At 42.9% G+C, this 26,197-nt stretch overlaps 1 protein-coding gene across 1 annotated transcript; it reads left to right on the top strand.

Moving 5' to 3' along the window:
- Window positions 1-14,383: 14,383 nt before the first annotated feature.
- Window positions 14,384-25,965, top strand: LOC115571797 (extracellular calcium-sensing receptor-like). The gene is given in 14 exon segments (XM_030401402.1): window positions 14,384-14,594; window positions 14,877-15,171; window positions 15,277-15,363; window positions 15,563-15,832; window positions 16,210-16,416; window positions 16,504-16,779; window positions 17,235-17,462; window positions 17,560-17,683; window positions 17,768-17,961; window positions 22,594-22,680; window positions 23,481-23,687; window positions 23,775-24,050; window positions 24,956-25,054; window positions 25,057-25,965. Coding segments are annotated over 14 exon segments (3,468 nt in total). The 5' UTR covers window positions 14,384-14,385.
- The last annotated feature ends 232 nt before the right edge of the window (window positions 25,966-26,197 follow it).

Raw genomic sequence — 26,197 nt, 5'->3', positions numbered from 1 at the left:
CTTGTGCAATTATTGTGGCATTTATTCAATTAATGTTTTACTGGCAATTTCAATTTGAGTCACCCAGCAGTGTTTCCCCTATATGCATCTAGCAGTGGCGGACTGCCACTGCTGAAATATGACATATAATATGTATTTGTTTTTTTTTTACAGAGGAGGAGAGAGGAGAGGTGGAGAGTGGGCTCAGTCTTGTCTCTTTAGAAACTAACGTTATATCATTTTGCGCTATGGATGCTTCATATCCAGTTCAATCACACACCTGTTTGAAACAACTTATGAAAATAAATCCCGAACCATAGTGGGCCACCTATAGAGACTATGGGCGTTTTTACACCTATAGCTCGTTTGCTCTGGTCCGAATCAGGGACCAACTTGTTACAATGTTGCATATTTTCAGAATACAACACTCCGTGTTGACACCAGCACACAAATCTAAAAAAAGAGACCAACACAAGTTCTTCTGCTAATCATTCGGTTGGGAACACTTCCTGCTGTTGTTTTTATGACACATACCTATAACTGCGGTTGCGAGTAATCATGTGATTATCACCGGAACTCCACGGCCTCACGACGCCAGCTGTCTACTGTACTGCACCCTGTCAGACTCGCTACCAGTGGGGGTTACCGGAAGGCGGAGCAAAACCGGATCGGGCCGTAACGCAGCGGACACGTATCCAGTGGAAATTCAGGGTTAAGCACTGCTGCTTCCTGCAGTTGGGTCGGATTGAAGTTGGATCATGTTCTTACCACAAACGAACCATACCGGAGTTTGTTTGGAACTGGACCGATTCAACAAGGTCTCGGTCCGGTTGTTTTGGTCTGCACCCGAGTGCGATTGATGTGTTCACACCTTCCCAAACGAAGTGCACCAAGGGGGTAAACGCTCCAGGGTTCGATTCAACCGAACTAAACAAGGCAGGTGTGAAAGCACCCTATGAGCCTATTTCTTACAGCTGTTAGAATAATGAACTTAAATATAACAATTTCGGCTGCCAGTATCCATGGTGCTATTGTCATATTATGCTTGGCAACTATCATTGTCTCTGTCAAAGAAACTTTGCAAGCGGTCTCCTTCGCTACATTCATCCAGATATACCATTACCGGTTGATGCAGGTGATGCGCCGCGCTACACTCCGCTATTCTGTGCCGTGCTGTGCTGTCTCTCAGCATACACCACAACAGAGGTAACGTTAGCGGCAGGTTTGGAGAAGGTGCAACGAGAAACTTTGAGTTTACTTGATAATATCAGCACAACGGTTTTACCAAGCATCGGGTAGATGTCAACCATGAAGCAAGCAACACTGATCACGGATTCAGGATTATCATTTGGGGTAGATGGATTTGTGCCGAGTTCACAAGTAAGGACTCCGACTTTGAGTGCCGTTCCAGTGTACTTTTTCTAGTAGGAAGTCAGAAAATTCCTTCTGTCTCGAACGCAGCATTACTATGCGCGAGGGCCACTGTGATGCGCGAAAGCTGTCAATCTCAAGTTACTGACAGATTACTTCACAGAGGCACAGACCTTTTGGATTGTTCTAGTGTTTGTGTTATGTGATTTTACTGTATATGGTTGGTTGTTAATATATTTTTTGTGAAATTATTGTCCATAATTGTTTTAAAGATTACACTTTTATTGTGTTCAATAAAGTGTATTTTCCTAAAGCTGGAGACACCTCATATGTAAGCTAGACAGATATTTCCCCTGTTCATTACTGTGCACAAATGAACTGTTATGTACTTAAGCCTAAGCTTCTGGTGGCGACAGACACATAGAAACCTCCCGGCAGGGTGCGCTTTGCTTTTGCACGCGGGCGAACACTCACCTCCACTGCTACAACTCCATCCTAGGGGAAACACTGCCCAGTATTATAAAACAGCAAGTGTTTGTATCCCCTTATTGTAGGCTATTTGGAGAGACTACATACATAGTTGAATCCAAACTAGATTAAGCATTCAGTGCAGGGTAGCCCCATCATTTGTTTTGCCCTGTGATTTTATATCGTTTGAAGATGATTCTCCAAGAGCACCAACACTCACAAGATGCCTGGGAGAGATGATTGCGAAGGATCTCCAGACTCTGTCCATTGTGGAAGACCAAGGTTTCCAAGGATTTGTGAGAGCTCTTGACCCAAAATGTAAACTCCCAGGAAGAAAAAAACTGACTGAGACTCATCTTGTAAAGATGTTTGATGAATGCAAAGGCAAAGTGAGGGCATCTTTGCAAAATGCTTCTAGTATTGTACTCACTACTGATATGTGGACTTCAATGTCCCCAGAGGCATGTTTGACTGTAACATGTCATCTAATTGAAAACTGGCAAATGAGGTAATTTGTTTTGGAAATCCACACTTTCCATGGGCAGCATACAGCAGACAATATCAGTTTAGCGCTTAAACGTATCACAGAAGAATGGGGCATAACTGACAAGGTTGTTGCAGTTGTGACAGACAGTGGTGCAAATATGGTTGCTGCAGTGCACAAGGCTGGATGGAGGCATCATCCATGTTTTGCACATACACTGAATTTAATTGGGTTAAAAACTGTTCCTTTAAAAACTGTCCCAGAAGTGGTGAATGTGCTGGAGAAATGCAGTGCGATCGTGTCCTTTTTTCACCACAGCACACAGGCCACACAGAAGCTCAGGGGTATTCAACAACAGTTGAAAGTGGCAGAGCACAAGCTAATCCAGTCAGTAGATACCCGCTGGAATTCAGTTTTTTACATGCTGGAGGGGCTCTGTGAGCAAAATGAAGCTGTGACCACAGCACTCTGCCTTTTAGGGAGGAATGCATTGTGCTTAAATGAGGGAGAATTATCCCTCATCAAGCACACAGTTGATGTACTACGGCCATTTGAAGAAGTGACACAGGAAGTTTCAGCTGAAAAGCATGTTGCAGTCTCCAAAGTGATTCCGCTCGTGTCACTCATTCACAGGGCTGTAGCAGCCTGTGAACGTCAAGGCAGCTCCCTTGCCACACAACTGGCACAGCAATGTCAGCGCAGATTCAGGGGTATTGAGAGCATTCACTGTCGAGCTGCCAGTACATTTCTGGATGTTAGTTTTAACATCTTGGTTTTCGAGACAAAGACAATGTGGAAGTAATGAAAAAACGTCTCCTCTCTGAAATGGCAGCTCCCACTCTAGCCCCAAGCTCAACAGCTACTGTTAGCTCTACCTCATGGCCTTCTACTTCTGGGTCTTCTACTTTGGAGCCTTCTACCTCAGGGCCTTCTGCCTCAGGGCCAAACCAGAGTCTGCCCCCCTCAGGTTCAGCTGTATCAAAAGGAGGGATATAGACTGATTTTGACATGCAGGTTTTGTCAGGACAACATCACCGGTCAGCTGCCAGTGATGTGCTCATTGAAGTACATCGGTACTTAGAAGAAAAAGTGATTCCCTGAAATGGGGATGCACTGGTTTGGTGGCAAGAACATGAACCAACCTTCCCAGCCCTGAGCAAACTAACGTCGAGATACCTGGGAATTACTGCCATTTCTGTACTGGCAGAGAGGGTCTTTTCAAAGGCAGGAGAGGTTCTTAGCAAAAAATGGAACAGACTAAAGGGGAAGACAGTAAATATGCTATTGTTCCTTAACAAAAACTTGTGAATGAGGGAAAGGGTTATTTACATGTTCAGTATTTTCATGTTAACATGTTCATGTAATGTGAATTAAGATGCAAGTTTTAATTTTTTTATAGTAGTTATTAATGAATAAACAATAATTTATTTTAATGGTTTTATTATTCCCCTTATTTTCTTTTTTGTTTTAGTATCTGAAACACCATTTTCACATATTTTGTATGATTGTGTCATACATCGGCCCTTTCTCTGATCACATGCCGATATCTAATTCAAGAAGTCTTTAAGGGGTTGTATACTATTATACAATTAATCTGTCTGAACCGCTGGCTTTTGAGAATTTCACTTATTTTCTTTTTTGTTTTAGAGTTTGAAACACCGTTTTCACATATTTTGTATGATTGTGTTCTCTGGTGTTTCTGTTAGCTTGGCTACATTGTAAATGAGGCCGCTACCTCAATATTTGAAGCTTAATTGGCGAAGTTTCAGGAGCAGGACCACACCTCAACAGCGCCTACTTCCGCATTTCTATAAATAACCACCTGACCCTCTCCTCTGCTTCGCTCTCGTATTCTGCGCTCTCGCACCCAGAAACGAGATCACGCGACATCGCCTCGCCCGAGCACATCCAAACTTTTGTACGAGCAACATCAGGTTCTACTCACCTCATCATGGACTTCGTATCACTATCCCCGTGGGACGATCTTTCAGACGAGATCAGGATCACCATTCATCTGAAGCCGACGACTTTCCCGTCACCTCCGTACCCGAGACCCTGATTCCAGTGGCCCTACAGCCGGCTAGGGCGCGAGCGAGTCCAAAGAGCACCAACTTCGTCTCATCCATGGTTCGCATCCCGCCTGGTTCATCTCTCCTCAACATCCAAGATTATCATAGTTCGTCCGACGACTCTCCCGTGTCTCCCAGCCCACCTCCTTCCGCAGCAAAGAGAGGACGAGGAAATTCCGGAACGGAAAGTCACCGTCGCTGCAGTTCGCCTCAGTTCGCCGACTCCTTCACCTCCAAGAAGCGAAGCCTCCCGCCATCGTTCCACCAACACCGGCCGAGTTCCCCCGACCGGCTTTCATCTTCTACAGTCACCGATTGGACAGTAGCCACTCCCCAGAAAACTTTATACGACAAATGAATTCTGTTTCACCGAATGGACTATAAAGCCAAACTTTCTTCACACGCGTGGTGTGCTTCTTCCGTCAACACCAGCTCTCTTCCGGGTGACGTCATCACGCGCACGCAACACACCGCGACATCGACGCTCCTGTTAAAAGGGACAGTACAATTTAATACTACAGCCCAAAGACAGCAGAAAGCTCATAGACAACAGAAAGTGCAGCAGCAAATGTGGAGACAGAGATCCTCAGCCAGATCAAATGACTCTAGAGTTTCTGCTACCACCTCTCGTCATCACTCCACTCCAAATGGAGTGCCCAGATGGATTTCAGGACCTTCCACTCCCCATCAGGATTTTCATCATCGACACCAGCAACCTACAACATGGTGCCCACTGCCATCCAGTTCCAGCCACCACAACAGCCAATCTTTGAAAAATAAATAAATAAATAAATAATTAACTCATGGCTGCTTGTTCCGTTAACACCAGATCGCTTCCAGGTGACGTCATCACGCACAGCCCTACAGGCAGTGACGTCTACGCTCTTGTTAAAGGGACAGTACAATCAAATAACACAGCCCAAAGAAAACAAAGAGCAGCAGCAAAAGCAGAGACAGAGATCCTCTGCCAGATCAAACAACTCCAGAGTTTCCGCTACCACTTCTCGCATCACTACACTCCAGAGGCAGCGCCCAGATGGATTCCAGGACCCTCCAACTTCTATCAGGATTATCATCATCAGCTACAGCAACCTTCAACCTCAAGGGCAAACGCCACAGTGCCCACCGCCATCCAGTTACAGCCATCACCGCAGCTAAACTTTGCGGGGGCTCCTGGCACAGGGATGCCAGTGCCCCCTACTGCCCACTGCTAACAACCACAGCAGCCTGTTTCAGCAGAGGCTCCTGGCACCGGGATGCCAGCGCCCTCTGCTTCCTGTGTCCAGCAACCACAGAAGCTCGCTTCAACCGGGGCTCCGGTCTGTATATAAAAATTACTGTCAATTCTTGCACTACATCATGTGTAAATATGTATACACATCGATTCGATTCCATTTTCTTTCTCTTTTTAATTATAGTGTCTATTCTATTGTCTATTTTGCTATTGCGCTGTTCTCGTAATATTCTGCTGCGACAAACAAATTTCCCCGTCTGCGGGACATTAAAGGATTCTGATTCTGATTCTGATCCTGGCACCGAGATGCCAGCACCCTCTGCTTCCTGTTTCGAGCAACCACAGCAGCTCGCTTCAACTAGGGCTCCTGGCACCGAGATGCCAGCGCCCTCTGCTTCCTGTGTCCAGCAACCACAGCAGCTCGCTTCAACCGGGGCTCCTGGCACCGAGATGCCAGCGCCCTCTGCTTCCTGTTTCCAGCAACCACAGCAGCTCGCTTCAACCGCTCCGGTCTGTATATTAAAAAATTACCGTTCATTCTTGCACTACATCATGTAAATATGTATACGCATCGATTCGATTCCATTTTTTCTGATCCCGCACCGAGATGCCAGAGCCCTCTGCTTTCTGTTTCCAGCAACCACAGCAGCTCGCTTCAACCGGGGCTCCTGGCACCGAGATGCCAGCGCCCCCTGCTTCCCGTTTCAAGCAACCACAGCAGCTTGATCAACCGGGGCTCCCGGCACCGAGATGCCAGCGCCCCCTGCTTCCCGTTTCAAGCAACCACAGCGGCTTTAACGACCGGGGCTTCCGGCACCGAGATGCCAGCACCCCCTGCTTCCCGTTTCAAGCAACCACAGCAGCTCGCTTCAACTGGGGCTCCTGGCACCGAGATGCCAGCAACCCCTGCTTCCTGTTTCAAGCAACCACAGCTCCTCACTTCAACCGGGGCTCCTGGCACCGAGATGCCAGCGCCCTCTGGCGCCTATTTCCAGCAACCACAGCAGATTGCTTCAACCAGGGCTCCTGGCACCGGGATGCCAGTGCCCTCCGCTTCCTGTTACCATCAACAGCAGCACCTCGCTTCAACCAAGTCTCCTGGCACCAAGATGCCAGTGCCCTCTGCCGTCCAATTCCAGCAACCACAGCACCTCGCTTCAACCGGGGCTCCTGGCACCGGGTGCCAGCACCCTATGCCGGGATGCAGGGAGCTTCCATCTCCCAGCTCCATCAGTCCCAGCAGCTCATTTCGGCTGCCAGCACCCGTTCTTCCCCCTCAGCAGGCAACCACTAATTTCACTTTATACACAGCTACCCACATTGAGCCGCACAAAAACCAAACGAGAGCTTCAGCCTTCTCTTGCCTGTCGTCGGCAGCTCCACCAGCACCCGTACCTCCAGAACAGATGTCATCTTCCCGTAATCAAAGGCGTATATAAGAAAGGCAGGCCCGTCATGCACCAAGGAGGTCGTTCGATTTGCAACGGCTTCAACAGTACCGGATGCACCATGTCCCAGTGCCGCTTCCTCAACGTTTACTCCTTCTGTAGCGGGGGCCACGCCCACCCCGAATGCCCGTACAACCTACCTCGCCAAAGCTAGTTTCTCATAAAGGACTTGAAGGTTTTTCACCCAGGACTTCCACACAATCATCTATCTCTTTCGAAATCAAAATCTTCAGTTGACCATAACCGAGCCAGATTCAGTTGACCTCACACTTGCCAAGGAAGTTAAGGAAGGTCCAGGACCAGACTAGTGCTTTCAAAGTCCTTCCCATTCACCCCGACTTCTGCTGTTTCTTCAGCATCCACTGGCGTGGTACATATTACTTTGCTGTTAGGCTCACCTCAGCCTAAACTCTTCGACACCCCACCTGAAGCCCTCAGCTGGATCCAGTCTAACAATTTCCCCCCACCTCATCGCCACCTGCTTCCGGCCTGGTTACCCTGACTTCAGTCTTCTCCGACCTCGTGGTCCCATCGTCGCAGAGAAAACAGAGGGCCCCTCTACATCCCTCGAGTTTCTCGGAATCATTGACACAAACAAGTTTTAGACTACATTCCCGGTCGGAAAGCTCAACCGAACCTTCTTCTGCGCCCCGCGCCGCACCAAGCGTCAACTTCTGTCCCTTCTGGGCCACATCAACTTCACCTTACGCATCATTCCCCAAGGGCGAGCCTTTATCTTCAACCTACCATCCATTGCTTCTTCCGTCCCATCACTCTTGACCTCCATCTCCCTGGATAGCTCGAGCCTTGCCGAAATCCGTCCGTGACTCAACCTTCTCACCAATTGGAACGGAAACACTTTCTTTTACGACGACCAACCGACTCACCCGCACGACATCTATCTACACATTGATGCTGCTCCTTAGGCCGGTTTTGGGGGGTTTCTACAATGGAAGATGTTTTGCAGCAGAATTGCCCCCGAAGCTCGCTAATGAATGCCAGAAGTTCAGAAGCTTGGCACCTCACGCAGATACCTTCCCTACGCCGGTCGGGCGTCGACGTTCAACTCGTAAATCCTGCGCTTATACCCCTGATAAGCGACAACAGCCTATCACCCTCGACCCTCTCTTCCTACTGGACAGCTTGGAAAGCTTTCATTACTTTCACGACCAATACAACACAACCTTTCCGTCATTCGATCTCATCACCACGACTTCTTTCGATACTTACGCCCATTCATCATGACAAATCACCCATCACCAAGCTTACCTTAGCAGTATCAGCTTCTTTCCAAGACAATAACCGGCTGTTCGTTGACAGTTCGTTAAGCCCTCGCCGTCTTCCTCTTAATGCCGACTTGCTGTTAATCTGCCTCCACACAATCCGTTCCGGGTACGGCACTCCTCAAGTCGCCCAAACCCTGGAAGCCATGTTTTTGCTTGCCTTTTTGGTTTCCTCAGATACTCCAAATTCACCTCCTCAACCATTCACTTTTTTGGGGGTCCGTCGCTGCCCGGGAGCGGCGGTGGATTCTCTACAAGAATCCCCACAACGCACTCGAAGAACTCAAAAGAACCAAGATCTTCGACACTTCGTTTTCCTTCGTCACTAATAAATCCTTAAACGCATATCGTTGACGGTGTGGTCCTTGCTAGTGAATTGAAGCTTAATTGGCGAAGTTTCAGGAGCAGGACCACACCTCAACAGCGCCTACTTCCGCATTTCTATAAATAACCACCTGACCCTCTCCTCTGCTTCGCTCTCGTATTCTGCGCCCCTCCCCCCCACCCCATTCATCTCTCCCTGTTTCTTCTTTCTCTACTCTCCTTCGTAGATCCATGAGGGGGTCCGTCGCTGCCCGGGAGCGGCGGCTGATTCTCTACAAGAATCCCCACAACGCACTCGAAGAACTCAAAAGAACCAAGATCTTCGACACTTCGTTTTCCTTTGTCACTAATAAATCCTTAAACGCATATCGTTGACGGTGTGGTCCTTGCTAGTGAAACTTCAGAGTTTAAAATAAATAAATTGATGTCTTGTATTCTTTATGAAGCTATGATTTGAAATACACTGCTTTTTTTTAGATTTACCAGACACATTAGGTGTATTTGCACAAAGTATCAGATCGGTTTCGCCGATACCAGCCTGAATTTTACTCAGTCTCGGATCGGAAAGGAAATTGGTGGTATCAAACATCACCACTGGGTACCCTCATAATTGTGAGGGTTCTGTGTTTGGTGTGTTTTTGCCCTGCCTGTTTTTCCCCACCTCTTTGTTCCTCCCCCTCTGCAGGGTTTGGCCGATGGGGCTGACGAGGCACACCTGCAGCCATTCAATCGTTACTCTATATATACACCTGGTCTTGGCCCTTCTCCCCTGCCAGATAATTCCGTCTTGTCAGTAGAGCTGACCCTGTTCTCTTAGTGAGGTTTTTGCTGCAGCCTTAGGTTTTGCCAGCAAGTGTTGACGTATTTTTTCCTTGTGTGTCTTTCAGTTCTATGTACCTCGCTGCCTCGTTGCCTGAGTTCCTGAGTTTGCCCCGTGCCGCCTCGTTGCCTGAGTTCCTGAGTTTGCCCCATGCCTGAGTGACTTGTTGCCTTTTACTTGTGGAGCCTTTTGTTAGAATAAACATTTTTGCACCTACCACACCTGGCTGCCTCTGCTTCGGGGGTCCAGCTGTCAGTAGGCCCCTAACAATATTTGAACCTTACTGACTTAAAAGTTCAAGAAAAGAAACACTTTATCTGAAAGTATCTTATATTCATTGTGCAACAACTTATTGTAGCTCTTTTTGAAGGTCGGCTGTATGATGTCACTACGGAGTGATATTAAAACTAGGGCCGGGACTTTAACGCGTTAATTACGATTAATTAATTACACCAAAAATAACGCGTTAAAAAAATTAACGCATTTTAATCGCACTAATTTTTGCACCGCAGAACGTTTCTCACTGGATGAGTTTCAGGGGTACTTATTATACTGGAGCACCAACTAACTAGTAACGTCGCTACAAGTAGCGGCGTTACTAGTTTAACTACATTTCTCAGTAGCGTGGTGGTAGTGTCGCTACTTTCTGAATGAAATAGCTTTTCAGTAGCTTAGCTCTTTTATTGACCAAGTAGCGTGGTAGCGTCCACACAAGCTACATTTTTATGAACACCTCTGAAGTTCAGCGCAGCGGAGCTTTCTGTCGCGGTCTGAGATTGAAAGGATAAGTCGGTGATGCCACTGCCACACATGGCCGTGTATGTGGAGCCGACAGAAGCACTGCCGTATGACGGTGACACCATGGACTGATCCTTGCCTACAACGTGTCTGCTGCACAGACAGGTTAGCTTGAGTGAGTTACGTTACTTGATGGAAAGATGGCAGAGGGTGAGGAGGACGGAGACGAGTTGATCCCGAGGGATGCAAAAGACAAACTTGGATAATAAACAAATACAGTAACAGAGAAACATTACTCTGAATTATTACTTTTGTAATTTTTAACCAGCACAGGGTACAGCAAAAATGCAATTTCTACAAAACCAGTATGGTGATTAGTCAAAATGATTAGCTTAAAATGTATGTAGATATAGCTACTACTACAGAGTGGGCTTAATAAAAATACCACTTTTGAAACTGCCAGTTATATGAGACACTGGTTGATGGATAGAGTACTTTATTAATCTCAAAGGGAAATTAAAGTGTTACAGCTACTTGACATGAATCAAAATCCAAAAACAATGAGGTAGGTAAAAGAAACAAATACAATAAAAGGCTGAATTATATACAATAACTAAATAGACTAACTCAAATATTAAATATAAATCATAAAGCTGAAACTAGAAGACTAGAGAACCTTAACGAAAACTACAACTATAAACTATGAAAAAAAAACAAACAAACAATGTTTTGTTGCCTAAGCTTCTGTATTCAGTCATTATTCAATGGTATACTAAAATCCATGTGAAAAAAATTGCTTCTCACTGTTCTCAGGTCAAATATTTATATGCGATTAAAATGCGATTAATTTCGATTAATTAATTACAAAGCCTCTGATTAATTCAATTAATTTTTTTAATCGAGTCCCAGCCCTAATTAAAACCAAATACTCGTATATTTCATGGAAATACTCTTCATGTCTTGGGAATCATTTTAGACACACTTCCTCAAAATTTAGCCTGAAAAGGTGGAAGTTCTGTAGATGCTGATGAGCTGGAGCACTGCAGTACACTATTGTATTTTCTTGATAAGAAATTATTATATTAATAATATGTAGGAACCAGCCATCGTCCTCTGTTTCTCTCACCACAGGAGGTGTGAGTGGCATGTCAGTGTCCATCTCACCTCTCACCTACTCCCTGCCATATTGTGGTAGCTTGGATACTGTACTTCCTTTGCCCCCCTTTTCTTTGACACTATGCTGTTGACAAAAACAGCATGTGATCCAGCTATATGCATTTTTCGCCTGCGAGAAAGGACAGTCTGCTGAGTTCTCATGTGGAATCACCAGATAACCTCCTGATTCTGTTCCTTCCCCCGCCTAGAGAGAGTCCTGACCCTTTTATTGCCCTCTCTCTCACACTCTGGCCTTATTAGAGCCTCTCACAACAAACCTATGGACAATCAGGCCCAGAAAGGACTTGATCAATACCTGGGTTACATCAGTGCCTGTCTACGCTTTCACGGACTGTTTACATTCAGTGCCAATTCCATCACTGGAGAACATCAGGTTTATCCTTTGTTACAACTTGCTTGTCACCAAAGGAAAGGCTTACATCTGGCATGTACTATAAAGATGTCATCCCATAAGTTACGACACTCAAACCCGGCAGGGTGTCTTCACATTCATTTTAAAGAAACCAAAAGCCTTGATTTCTTCTGTAATACAAAAACATTAGGTTACAAACTAATTTTCTTTTGACAGTTTACCTTTAACTAGCTAAATGAGACCTCAAACATGCTCTGTCTCTCATTTGTGTTGGTTAAAGAAAACTTATGTTAAGAATCACAGGGTTAATGTCAATATTTTGGTGGAGCTAGAGTACCACCTCCTGGTAAGTTTTGGTATAATTTCAAAGGCCAATACTAATGGAATGTTCTATTTTATCATCTATTTCTAAGTATTTAGACGATTTCTTTTAATCTGATACATGTCTGGGAAGTATAAACTGTCAATGTATGAGATATTCTTGAGCCATTAGTGCCTTTAATGATTATGTGCTTGTATTTGTGTTGTATTTTAACCAATAATTTGTCTTTTGCCTATTAGGCAACTTCAATTGTGTTCTTTTATATTTCCATAACAATTGTTAATGTGAGACCATGGTGGATTTCAGCACATAGTCAGTTGCGATTTAAAACTTTATCAAATCATTAGTTTAATTCAACAAGAGAGAAATCGGTAACATGAGCTATGACGTCGCCGGAGGAAACAACGTGACCAGGCCGCCCGAGTCCGCCCGAGTCCGCCCTCAGTTCCGCCCCCGGTTAAAACAATATGTAAAACAATGTATCCCGCTGCTCACGGGCTTTCTCCTGAAAAACTTCTTCGCATTCTTCGCTTGCTTTCGATTGCCACTTTCGTACTTACTTTAATTTTTAGTACGCGCAACTTCTTACTTTTCAAGTTAATTTCCGTACTTTGCCAGATTTTTGAAGCTCTGAGACTTAGTAACCTCCAGAGATTTGAGCCACTTGCGAGATACCTCTCCCGGTGAAGCTCTTTTATTCTGAAAAGATTTTTTCTGTGAAATTCGAGCAAGAACGAAATTGATTCTTTTATTTTTGTGATATTTTGCTCATTGTTAGAGTATCGTACTTAAAGCCAAAGAAACCATTTTTGTTTTCTTGTATTTAGTAACAGAGAAGGATTGTCCGGCCGGCATTTCTCTCCCAGTTATTTTTACGCAAGAAAGTCAATTCAATATATATTCGGAGCTCCGTAATCACCAATTCTATCGAGACTCTGATAACTCTTAAGCCATTACGAAGTCGGTGCAGTTAAACTGCTCAAGAAGCCGTGAAGAACATATCCACAGCAGAACCGCCTGCAGCGATCTCAAGCGAGACACTTCGCTGGGCAGAGGGAGTTCGGCCCGAGACGGCATCAAATTCCAGCGGTACGGCAGCCGACAGGCCGCAAAGAGCTCAGACGGAATCCCCGCTGTGCCGGTGACACTACGTCACCAGGGGTTGCCTCGCCATCATCCTGCGGCTGGACGGAAGCGGCTTCGGCACCCAAGCTGACCCAGAGAGCCCGGATTCTGGATCATCCCCCCTCTTCAAACAAAAGTAGGCCAAGAACTCCACACACGACAAGAGTCACATGTGAATGATATCAGAGTTGGTGTTTGTGAAAGCTTCGAATATATATATATCATAAATCCAAACATCTCCCATATAATTCCGTTAGAAATTAATCCCGCACTCGCGAATTAACGGTTCCATGTCAAAATCCACCATTGTCTGAATCCATCCAGTCAATAATTCATTCCAGTCTTCACACTCTGTTATTTTGTTACCCGTTTGAATTTACCTCATGTCATTTAATCTGCATTTATTTAGTTAATAAACATATTTAATCTTATGTCGTTGTCTGTGCACGTTTAATTTGAAGTAGGAAATCGATGGGATCGTGGAAAGAATTCACTGCTTCAGAATAGGAACAAATAGACACTGAAATTAAACAAGATTCATTTGAGATTGATGATTTATCTGTCTACCAAACTTGGACAGTTGATATCTTAACTAATTACCTCCGAGATTAGTTTAGAATTCAAATATCGGAGGTGGTGCCCCTGTAAACGAGTGTAAATTAATCGCCAGTGATTAATTATCAAATATTTATCAAAGTAGTGTCTCCTACATATTTGAAGAATTATGTATTTCAGATCACATATGGCAATTGTATTTAATTTGTAACTGCATACTCTTTCTCTTCCCAAATTCTGAATTCTCTGCAAATTGGATAAACAAAGGTCTGATAGGTTAACATTTTTTGCCCACACTTTTCTACAGATGTGATCATATCTACCATCATCTGAATAACTATGTGTCAACCACATAAAATATAGGTCTGCATCAAAAAAAGAATGCAAAGGAAAATAGATGGGTAGATACATTGTTCCACTACTTGTCTTAGTAACCTCAAAATCAGTTTGAAATAAAAAACATAATTCCAGGCCCTGCCCCTACTCTTGCTTATAGCCCATTGGGTGATGTTTAAGATTAAACAATGCTGCAAGTCAATAAAAGAGGTTGACAGTAATAAAGCAGACTGGGCTCAGGAAAGGGATGAAATGGAGGAAAGTCATGTGGGGATTTTTAGATATTAAATTACTCTCGCTCATGTATTTCATGTTGTTGTATTCCTATTTCTCTTCTGCTGTGTCCTCCCCTCTTTATTCCTCCGTCTGCCGGTTACAGGGACAGTTTCATCTTAACGAGATGCACAAGGCTGGAGATGTGGTTTTAGGTGGGCTATTTCAGGTCCACTTCTTCTCTGTGCTTCCTGACCTATCTTTTACCTCAGAGCCATCACAGCCTACTTGCTACGGGTGAGTCTCTCAGGGAAACAGCAAAAGCAAAAACCGTATAAAATCAATTTCATGATGTATTTCTGCATATCAAATATTACTCTGAAAGAATTAGATTTTGCATGCATGCACTTTTAAACATGTTGCTTTTTCCTACAGTTGTATTTATTAAATTATCATAAATAATTGTTGATAGTCAACTGCCATGATTGTTTGTAAAAAGTGTAATTGTGCAATGTCTTCTTGTGATCACAGTTATTGTATGTCTTATTTTTTGATAGTTGATAGTGGTATCTGTGTTAGTTTTGATGTTGTAGGATTTAGGAGGGTCCAGACCATGGCCTTTGCTATTGATGAGATCAACAGAAACTCCAATCTGCTACCTAATGTGACTCTGGGATACAGTCTTTATGATCACTGTGTCAAACTAGGGATTTCATTTCGTGCAGGATTATCCTCAGTCAGTGGTCAAGAGGAGCAGTTTATATTAGATGAGAACTGTGCAGGAACCCCTCCAGTCATAGGGATTGTGGGTGATGCTTCTTCTACACATTCTATTGCAATCTCCTCTGTCTTAGGTTTGTACAGAGTACCTATGGTAAGTAAAATTTGACTTTTATTTATTCTATTGGATCTTTTTGATATGATCTCAGATTTAATGGCTTAGAATGTGTCCAGGCTGTATATTCTGTGTCTTTAAAAGGTGAGTCATTTTGCCACATGTTCCTGTCTGAGTGATCGGCAGAAGTTTCCATCCTTCTTTAGGACGATCCCAAGTGATGCTTTCCAGGTGACTATATGTCAGCTTAACAGAACTGCATAAAAGAATGTGTAGTTAAACATTCATAAGGAAGAATATCTCTACACTGCAAAAACAGTTACATTCCTTGAAAGGCAATAGCTAAATATGATCCGATGTGAAAGCTTTTTAGAAAGTTTTCCACAGAACGATTATTTCAGCCTCTGCACCTATCTCTGTGTTCACTCAGGTGCAGGCTATGATTCAGATACTCACACGTTTTGGCTGGAGTTGGGCAGGTCTGCTGGTCAGTGATGATGACTATGGACTCCACGCTGCTCGGTCCTTCCAGTCTGACCTGGCACACTCTGGTGGAGGTTGTCTTGCCTACTTAGAGGTGTTGCCATGGAGCAATAACCCAGATGAACTAAGGAGGATTGTGGATGTGATGAAGAAATCCACAGCTCGCGTGGTCATTGTGTTTGCACATGAGAGTTATATGATGAACCTCATGGAGGAGGTTGGCCTTGAGCAGCAACATTAGTTATACATCTTGATCATTTTTTATTAATTAAACTGAAAGATTGAAGTTCCAATAACACATTGGCCTGTGACAAATGTATTTATTTTGATGAGTAACATATTCATATCTGTTTGATGTCCTGTCCTGTTTGGAGGGTTTTAGAGTCGGCCAGTTACTCAGATTAATTACAAATCTTTGGTTATGGGTGATATGCATAACTTTGTTCATAAAATACTGTGTAAAACAAAGGATGGCATCTGTGTATGAACAAGTAAGAAAAGACATCACTTGTGTGCATTGTGTACAATTCAGAAGACTACACAATATTTAAGTGATATGGCTTTATGGAGTTATATATCTAATTTGATATTTAGGTGGTGAGGCAGAATGTGACAGGCCTGCAGTGGATGGCCAGTGAAGCCTGGACAGCGTCTACTGTCCTGCAGACCCCTGACTTCATGGCGTACCTGGCTGGCACACTAGGCATTGCCATCCGTCGAGGAGAAATTCCAGGTTTCAAGGAATTCCTATTACAAATTCATCCTGACCTACACCATAACAGCGGCTACAGAAATAGTATGGTGAGAGTTTTACTGTGCAAACTAACCTGTTCACTGCAGGAAAAACATATAGTCATCATTTGTAAGACTGTCTTGAATATATTTCAGGTAAGCCAATTTTGGGAGTTCACATTTAAATGTAAATTCACACCAGCCCCAGCAGGTTGGGTGGAGGATGGTGGAACATTATGTACTGGACAGGAAAATCTAGAGGATGTGGAGACTGAGTTGTTGGACGTTTCCGATCTCAGGCCAGAGTATAATGTGTACAAGGCTGTGTATGCTCTGGCATATGCCCTTGATGACATGCTGCAGTGTGAGCCAGGGAGGGGGCCTTTCAGCGGGCACAGCTGTGGCAGTTTGAAAAGACTGGAGCCATGGCAGGTGTGATATCAGTTTACTCTTCATCTGTCAGATGACTAAATCATAGGGTTTAATGTTTCTTGCAAAGTGGAACTACTAATTGTGATGCACGGAACAATTGCAGAGAGCAAATTACCTACTACTGGGTGATGTTAGTGGATGGTTTTATCAGCGCAGTGATAGGTTCTTGTTTTAAAATGTTCATAAGTGTAGTATGACTATTGGGTAGCCCCATGTTTGTCATCAACACATCATAAAGAAATATTTTGTAACCCTCAAAAACCTAGTCAACCACTGGCAGTGACAGTATCTGGGTTGGAAGAAACAAATACTACATGCCGACTGCTGGATTGGGTTAGGATAAAATTAAATTGACACAGGAGGGACGGGCACCCTAAAAATCATTCTAGGTCTTTGAGGGTTAATCTGTCCTCTTTGGTTTTTCATCATTGTTGTTTTTCCATGTCTCTATAAAGCTAGTGTATTACTTGGAAAAGGTCAACTTCACCACAACATTTGGTGATCAAGTGTCATTTGATGAGAATGGTGATGCCTTAGCAATCTATGATGTCATGAACTGGCTGTGGCTCTCTGATGGAAGAACTAAAGTTCAGAATGTGGGTGAGGTCAAGAGGTCGGCCTTCAAAGGTGAAGAACTCACAATTGAAGAAGACAAAATCTTCTGGAACTTTGAATCAAAAAAGGTTATAGCTGATTTTGCAGACATACCATGGATAAGTCATTGTAGCAATATAAATAAGTGTATAATAATAGAAACAGTGTCTACTTTTCTTCATATAGCCACCCCGGTCAGTGTGCAGTGAAAGCTGTCCTCCAGGTACCCGCATGGCCAGAAAGAAAGGGGAACCTGTGTGCTGCTTTGACTGCATCTTTTGTTCTGAAGGGAAGATCAGTAATGGCACTGGTTGGTTTTTAACTTTAAACATTGCAGTATTGAGACATAATATAAACATATCTCACGTCTCATGTTGGTTCCTTTTTTTCATAGATGCCATGGGGTGCACCAGCTGTCCTGAGGACTTCTGGTCTAGTCCCCAGCGTGACCACTGTGTACCAAAGAAAACAGAGTTTCTCTCCTACCATGAGCCTCTGGGTATTGGCTTGACAGCTGCCTCTTTGTTGGGCACATGTATGTGTGCTGTTGTCATGGGCATCTTTATTTATCATCACAGCACACCCATAGTACGTGCCAACAATTCAGAGCTGAGTTTCCAGTTACTGCTTTCTCTCAAGTTATGTTTCCTGTGTTCACTGCTATTTATCGGTCGCCCCAGACTGTGGACATGCCAGCTGAGACATGCAGCATTTGGTATCAGCTTTGTGCTTTGTGTCTCATGCATTTTGGTAAAAACCATGGTGGTTCTGGCTGTATTCAAGGCCTCCAAGCCAGGAGGCGGAGCTAGCCTAAAGTGGTTTGGTGTTTTGCAGCAGAGAGGAACAGTTATTGTTCTCACTTCTGTTCAGGCAGCCATCTGTACTGCATGGATTGTATCTGCCTCCCCAACTCCTCATAAAAACACTCAATACTACAATGATAAGATTGTTTTTGAGTGTGCAGTTGGGTCCACAGTTGGTTTTGCTGTGTTACTGGGTTATATTGGCTCATTGGCTTTACTTAGTTTTCTGATTGCATTTATAGCGAGGAACCTTCCAGATAGTTTCAATGAGGCCAAACTTATTACCTTCAGCATGCTGATCTTCTGTGCTGTGTGGGTGGCCTTTGTCCCTGCTTATATCAGCTCACCAGGCAAATATGCAGATGCAGTAGAGGTGTTTGCCATCCTGGCCTCCAGTTTTGGTCTCTTGGTGGCGCTGTTTGGACCTAAATGTTACATGATCCTGCTGAGACCAGAGAGGAACACAAGGAAAGCAATCATGGGTCGAAAAATCCAAACATAATAAGGGCACTTATTTTCACGAGACGGATGTGATCTTTTTTCTTTGTACAATTCAAAAATACATCAACTTGTCTTTATGACATCACATTAACATTATGATGTAAATTCACTTACAACTTAGCTTACTAACTTGCTTACTAACTTAGCTTGAGTTGTGCTACATCACGTGTATATTTTCAATTTCTTGCTCATCATGATAAGTCTGCCTTAAGTCAAACCACATCAAAACAAGACAGGAAATCAAGACGTATATGTAGACATAATAGGCAAATATATAGAATATAAACAATTAAAATTGTCTGTTATCAGGTTTGATATTTGATGATATGATAAGAGTCATTGCTTCAAGATTATATAGTATAAAGGTTGTGTGGTTAGAGTGTGTGTACTTGTAAGAAGGTAAAACTATCTTAAATAAAGCCTAAATAAATCATCCTCTGAGCTCTGTGATTTGTCTGGTCATTTTAAATGTAGCATAACATTTATCATATAACAGTCAATGTGGTCTGATAAGCCACTGTAAGCACATGTTGGTCACATTATATTATCTCACTACAGTGTTATGTGGTTATAAGGGTAAAATAGCATCTAACTAATGATTAAGTTTCTAAGTTATACGGGTCATGGCACTTCTCAGTGCTTCATCATAGGCAACTGGACTTGTTTCAATTTCTTGGACTTGTTTGAAGATGGTCAACATCTCATCGTAGAAGCTTCTTCAGTTCTAGCTAATTGGAAGGGAGTTGTAGGTTTTAAACCCTGTGTGGGAGTATCCTTACAGAATTGTTAAGGTCACGTGTGAACTCTGAGTTTCAGAGTTGTTGAACCAACCCCTCCAAGTGTCTAACTAATATGTTTCAAATCTGATATAGCATTGTTTTTTGATTTGTAACTGTATGATTCTTCTCTTCCCAAACTCTCAACATTGCAAATTTGACAGATAAAAGTCTAATAAGTCAACATGTCTTGCCCACACGTTTCTACGGAACTGATAATTTCTACTAATTATTGTGTACTAACAGTGTTGGGAAGATTACTTTGGAAATGTAGTTGGTTACAATTACAAGTTACCCTGTTGAAAATGTAATAGTAGTGTAACTATTTCAATTACTTTCTCAAAGTAATGTAACTAATTACATTTGATTACATTTTGATTTCTTTTCTTAATTTTGAATGAAATCTCTCAACTGCTAACCATTTTCACATTTTAAGACCTATAGTGTGATAAGCCTTTCAGTTCAAAGGTTTAACCATATATTATGAGTCTGACCTCAGGCCTGTACTGAAGGAGGCTCACTTCCTCACTAAGTGGAGCGACAACAGGCTGATTTCAGCCAAGAGGAGCAGGTTGTTTTAATGGAGAGAGTATGAGCGATACAAAAAAGCCTGATCACAGCCTGAAGCAACAGTGTTGCTCCAAATATGACAAGAGGAGGCTGATTTTAATTTCTGACAGCTCTACATTGAGCTGCTTTTAAATATGAAGCTTTAGAGCAACAACAACTGTTGTTTTGAACTGTGTTTTATATTGTTTTCATATATTTCACTGATCGCAATTATAAAATGCCAGTGTGTGTTTTATTGAAAGCGAGGCTGGGTGTGCGTATGAAAATAGGTTACAGTGGGTTTTTTAGGTGCTGTAGCTACAAGCAAATCTCATGTTGTCTCTGTACAAAGACCTTCTTAAATGTGAGAAAACAGAGTAGACTACTCAAGATTTGCGTTTGGGCAACACATAACAGGCGAAACAATTAATTTATTCATCGCCACGACATTAAGTTAAAGTATCTGTCCCGCTGCGAGCGCACAACTTCTTTCAGTGGTGACTGACTGTATATAAAAGTAAATAAATGACCTTCTGACGCGAGTCGGATCAACAGCTGAGCAGCGTATCCCCTCAGCTGAACATCTGTAGGCGGAGACGCTCAGAGAGAAAGTAAACAGCAGCGGATCAGCGCGATCTCTCCCTCCGCACAAATGCTCCGTTCTGATCCAGCTCGACTGGACTTTCAAAGTAAAGGTGACGTCAGCTGTAAATGAGTTGAATAGTGAAATAGCGGCGCTTTTATAACCGATTTTATGATTAAACTCTGAACAGATCCTGGTCGGGACCAGGTTATGAGCTAAGCATAAGTTACCATGGTGATCTAGCCGGGTCAAAAGAGAGTCACCTTTGTAATACAGGGAAGCCTGGCTTCTGTCTGTATTAAGTGTTTTTTGTATTTCCAGCCCAGGAACATCTTGTGCGCCGCCGGCACTGTTGCTGCTGAGTCTGACTGCCGCCGTACGGTTTGTCGGTTGAGTCAAATGGCACATGACCAGAGAGAGCCAATCATAAGCGTCAGTTTTGGAAGGAGGATGTTGATATGAAAAAAACTAAAAACAAACATGAATCCAGGGGGGCGAAAAACTATTTAATAAATCCGAGCTTTGGCGGCGATTTTTCAAATGTAACTTAAGTCGTAATCATTGAAATTTCCAAAAGCAACTGTAATTTAATTACATATTTTCTCCCAGTAATGTAATGGATTACAATTACGTACATTTTGTAATTAAATTACGTAACGTCGTTACATGTAATTCGTTACTCCCCAACACTGTGTACTAACCACATATATACATTATAACCCTCCATCAAAAAGACAATGCAGGCGCGTAGGTAGTCGAGTGGTTAGAGCGCATGCCACGAAGGCAGTGGACCCTAGTTCGAATCCGGCCAGAGGACCTGTACTGCATGTTACACCCCCAATCTCTCTCCCCTTTCCGATCTATCCACTGTCAAATAAAGCTGTCGATGCCTCAAAAGAAATCTTTAAAAAAAAAAAAAAAGACAGTGCAAAGAAAAATAGATTACAATAATTTTAGGCCCTGCCCCTACTCTTGCTTATAGCCCATTGGTTGGTGTTCATGATTGAACAATGCTGCAAGTCAATAAAAGACGTTGACAGGAATAAAACTGACTGGGCTCAGAAAAAGGATGAACAGGAAGAAAGTCATCTGGGGATTTTTAGATGTTAAATTGTTCTCACTCATGTATTTAATGTTGTTGTATTTCTACTTCTCTTCTGCTGTGTCCCCCCCTCTTTATTCCTCCTCCTGCCGGTTACAGGGGCAGTTTCATCTAAATGAGATGCACAAGGCTGGAGATGTGGTTTTTGGTGGGATATTTCGGATCCACTTCTTTTCTGTGTTTCCTGACCTGTCTTTTACCTCAGAGCCACCACAGCCTACCTGCCATGGGTGAGTCCCTCAGGGAAGTGGCAAAAGTAAAGAACTGGAGAAAATCAATTCCATGAGTCATATTTATTTGTGTTAATTTTCCTACCATTGTATCTATTTAATTATTGTAGGCAATAACTGATATTCAACTTACATATTTGTTTGTACAATGTGTACTTGTGTAATGTGTTAATGTTGTCACAGTTATTGATTGGTGAATTTTTCAATAGTTAATAATGGTATTTGTGTTAGTTTTGATATTTTAGGATTTAGGAGGGTCCAGACGATGGCCTTTGCGATTGATGAGATTAACAAAAACTCCAACCTGCTCCCTAATGTGACTCTGGGATACAGTCTTTACGATAACTGTGTCAAACTAGGGATTGCATTTCGTGCAGGATTATCTGCAGTCAGCGGTCAAGAGGAGCAGTTTATATTAGATGAGACCTGTGCAGGAACCCCTCCAGTCATAGGAATTGTGGGTGATCTTTTTCTACACATTCTATTGCCATCTCCTCTGTCTTAGGTTTGTACAGAGTTCCCATGGTAAGTTTGCCAATTTGCCTTGTAGTAGTTCTGTTGGATCATTTTGATATCATTTCAGATTTAACATCACTTGTAGGGTAACCATCAATTATTGAATGAGCAGGAAAAGGCTTTGAATGTTTACAGGCTGTACAGTCGGTGTCTTTCACAGGTGAGTCATTCTGCCACATGTTCCTGTCTGAGTGACCGACAGAAGTTTCCATCCTTCTTTAGGACAATCCCAAGTGATGCGTTCCAGGTGATTATTCATCAACTAAATAAAGATCCCCAAAAGAATGTGTAGTTAAACATTCACAAGAAAAAATGTCTCTACACTGCAAAAAAAACAAAACAGTTCTACTCCTTGAAATGCAATAACTAAATATGATCCAAAGTGAAACCTTTTTAGCATGTTTTTCATAGAAAGATTATTTCAGCCTGCAAAAACTAATCTCTTTATCCACACAGGTGCAGGCTATGATTCAGATCCTGAAGCATTTTAGCTGGAGTTGGGCAGGTCTGTTGGTCAGTGATGATGACTATGGACTCCACGCTGCTCAATCCTTCCAATCTGGCCTGGCACACTCTGGTGGAGGTTGTCTTGCCTACTTAGAGGCGTTGCCATGGGGCAATGACCCAGATGAACTAAGGAGGATTGTGGATGTGATGAAAAAAAACACAGCTCGTGTGGTCATTGTGTTTGCACATGACAGTTACATGATTAATCTCATGGAAGAGGTTGGGCTTGAACTACACCTTAAGTTATATTTATTTATTTTATTATTATTTTTTTCATCAAACTGACATATTGGCCTGTGACAAATATATTGATTTGACTTTTTATTCAATGACCTGTTTTAGCAGGGTTTTAGAGTACGATCGGGTACTCAGACAAATTACACAAAACTTTGATTATGATGATATGCATCACGTTGCTCGTAAAATACTATGTAAAAATCTGTGTATGAACAAATAAGACATCACTTGTGTGTAGTGTTTCCAGTTCAGAAGACTAGACAATACTTAAGTGACATGGCACTAATTTTATTTGACACACAGGTGATAAGGCAGAATGTGACAGGTCTGCAGTGGATAGCCACTGAAGCCTGGATAACTTCTGCTGTCCTCCAGACCCCTGACCTCATGCCATACCTGGCTGGCACACTTGGCATTGCCATCCGTCGAGGAGAAATACCAGGCTTCAGGGAATTCCTACTACAAATTTTGCCTGACAAACACCATAACAACGGCTACAGAAATAGTATGGTGAGAGTTTAACTATGCAATCTGATCTGGTAATTACAAGAATGATATCTAGTCACCATTTACAAGACTGTTTTGAACATATTTCAGGTAAACCAGTTTTGGGAATTTACATGTCAATGTAGATTCCTGCCACCTCCAGCAGGTTGGGTAGAGGCCGGAGGAACATTATGTACTGGACAGGAAAAGCTAGAGGGTGTTGAGACTGAGTTGTTGGATGTTTCTGATCTCAGGCCAGAGTATAATGTGTACAAGGCTGTGTATGCTCTGGCCTACGCCCTTGATGACATGCTGCACTGTGAGTCAGGGCAAGGGCCTTTCAGCGGGCACAGCTGTGGCAATTTAAAAGAACTGGAGCCATGGCAGGTGGGAGATCACTTTACACTCCATCTGTTATATGACTAAATCATAGGGTTTCGTATTTCTTGCAAAGTGGTACCACTAATTGTAATGTACCAAACAAATAGTGAGAGGAAATTACCTTCTACTAGGTGATGGCAGAGGTTATTATTATTGGCTCAGTGATAGGTTCTTGTTTTGATATTTTCACAAGTGTAGTATGAAGTTTCATAATACAATTTTGGGTACCCCCATGTTTACCATGGTAACACAGAAACATTTTCTGTCAACAACCTAGTCAACCACCGTGACAGTACCTGGGTTGGAAATAGATATTTCTTGAAGCCAACTGCTAGAATAATTTGAAGAAAACAAAACAAATAACGAAGGGTCAAGCATCCCATGAATTCCTTTTGATCTTTGAGTTTTATTCTGTCCTCTATGTTTTTTCATCTCTCTATGACAGCTAGTGTATTACTTGGAAAGGGTCACCTTCACTTCACTATCGTAGGGTTTAATGTTTCTTGCAAAGTGGTACTACTAATTGTATTGAGTGGAACAATTACGGAGAGGAAATTACCTACTACTGGGTGATGTTAGTGGGTGGTTTTATCAGCGCAGTGATAGGTTCTTGTTTTAAAATGTTCATAAGTGTAGTATGCAGTTGAAAATTGGTTAATGGGTACCCCCATGTTCGTCATCAACACATCATAAAGAAATATGTTGTAACCCTCAAAAACCTAGTCAACCACTGGCAGTGACAGTATCTGGGTTGGAAGACACAAATACTAGATGCCGACTGCTGGATTAGGTTAGGAAAAAATGTAATTGACACAGGAGGGATGGGCACCCCAAAAATTGTTCTAGGTCATTGAGGGTTAATCTGTCTCCTTTGGTTTTTCATCATCTTTGTTTTTCATGTCTCTATAAAGCTAGTGTATTACTTGGAAAAGGTCAACTTCACCACAACATTTGGTGATCAAGTGTCATTTGACGAGAATGGTGATGCCTTAGCAATCTATGATGTTTTCTCTTAGATGCCATGGAGTGCACCAGCTGTCCAGAGGACTTCTGGTCCAACCCCCAGCGTGACCACTGTGTTCCTAAGAAAACAGAGTTTCTCTCCTACCATGAGCCTCTGGGTATTGGCTTGACAGTTGCCTCCTTGCTGGGCACATGTATGTGTGCTGTTGTCATGGGCATCTTTGTTTATCATCATAGCACACCCATAGTACGCGCCAACAATTCAGAGCTGAGTTTTCAGTTACTGTTGTCTCTTAAGTTATGTTTCCTGTGTTCACTGCTCTTTATCGGTCATCCCAGACTGTGGACATGCCAGCTGAGACATGCAGCATTTGGGATCAGCTTTGTGCTTTGTGTCTCATGTATTTTGGTAAAAACCATGGTGGTCCTGGCTGTGTTCAAGGCGTCAAAGCCAGGAGGGGGAGCCAGTCTTAAGTGGTTTGGTGTTTTGCAGCAGAGAGGGATAGTTATGGCTCTCACTTCTGTTCAGGCAGCTATCTGCACTGCCTGGATTGTATCTGCTTCACCAACTCCCCATAAAAACACTCAATACTACAATGATAAAATAGTTTATGAGTGTGCAGTTGGGTCCACAGTTGGTTTTGCAGTGTTACTGGGCTATATTGGCTCATTGGCTTCCCTCAGTTGTCTGATTGCATTTATAGCGAGGAATCTTCCAGATAGTTTCAATGAGGCCAAACTTATCACCTTCAGCATGCTGATCTTCTGTGCTGTGTGGGTGGCCTTTGTCCCTGCCTATGTCAGCTCACCAGGCAAATATGCAGATGCAGTAGAGGTGTTTGCCATATTCGCCTCCAGTTTTGGTCTCTTGGTGGCACTATTTGGACCCAAATGTTGCATAATACTGCTGAGACCAGAGAGGAACACAAAGAAAGCGATCATGGGTCGGGAAGTCTAAACATAATAACTGCACTTATCTTCATGAGACACAATGAATACTTTTTCTGTGTACAGTACAAAATTGTGTCAACTTGACTTATTTTAACAATATTATGTAAGTTTACTTACATCACATTGGTAAATTATAAGACATAGATAACACATTTCATGTACATTAAGTAAAGGATTTTGTTACAATAATATGAAATGAGTACGAAATATCTAACCGCTTAGAGAAAGTTATTCTGAAG

This window comes from Sparus aurata, chromosome 2 (assembly GCF_900880675.1).
Source record: "Sparus aurata chromosome 2, fSpaAur1.1, whole genome shotgun sequence".
Taxonomy (NCBI): Eukaryota; Metazoa; Chordata; class Actinopteri; order Spariformes; family Sparidae; genus Sparus; species Sparus aurata.
Note: the sequence above shows the minus strand (reverse complement) of the source record. Positions and strands in the feature narration are given on the sequence as shown.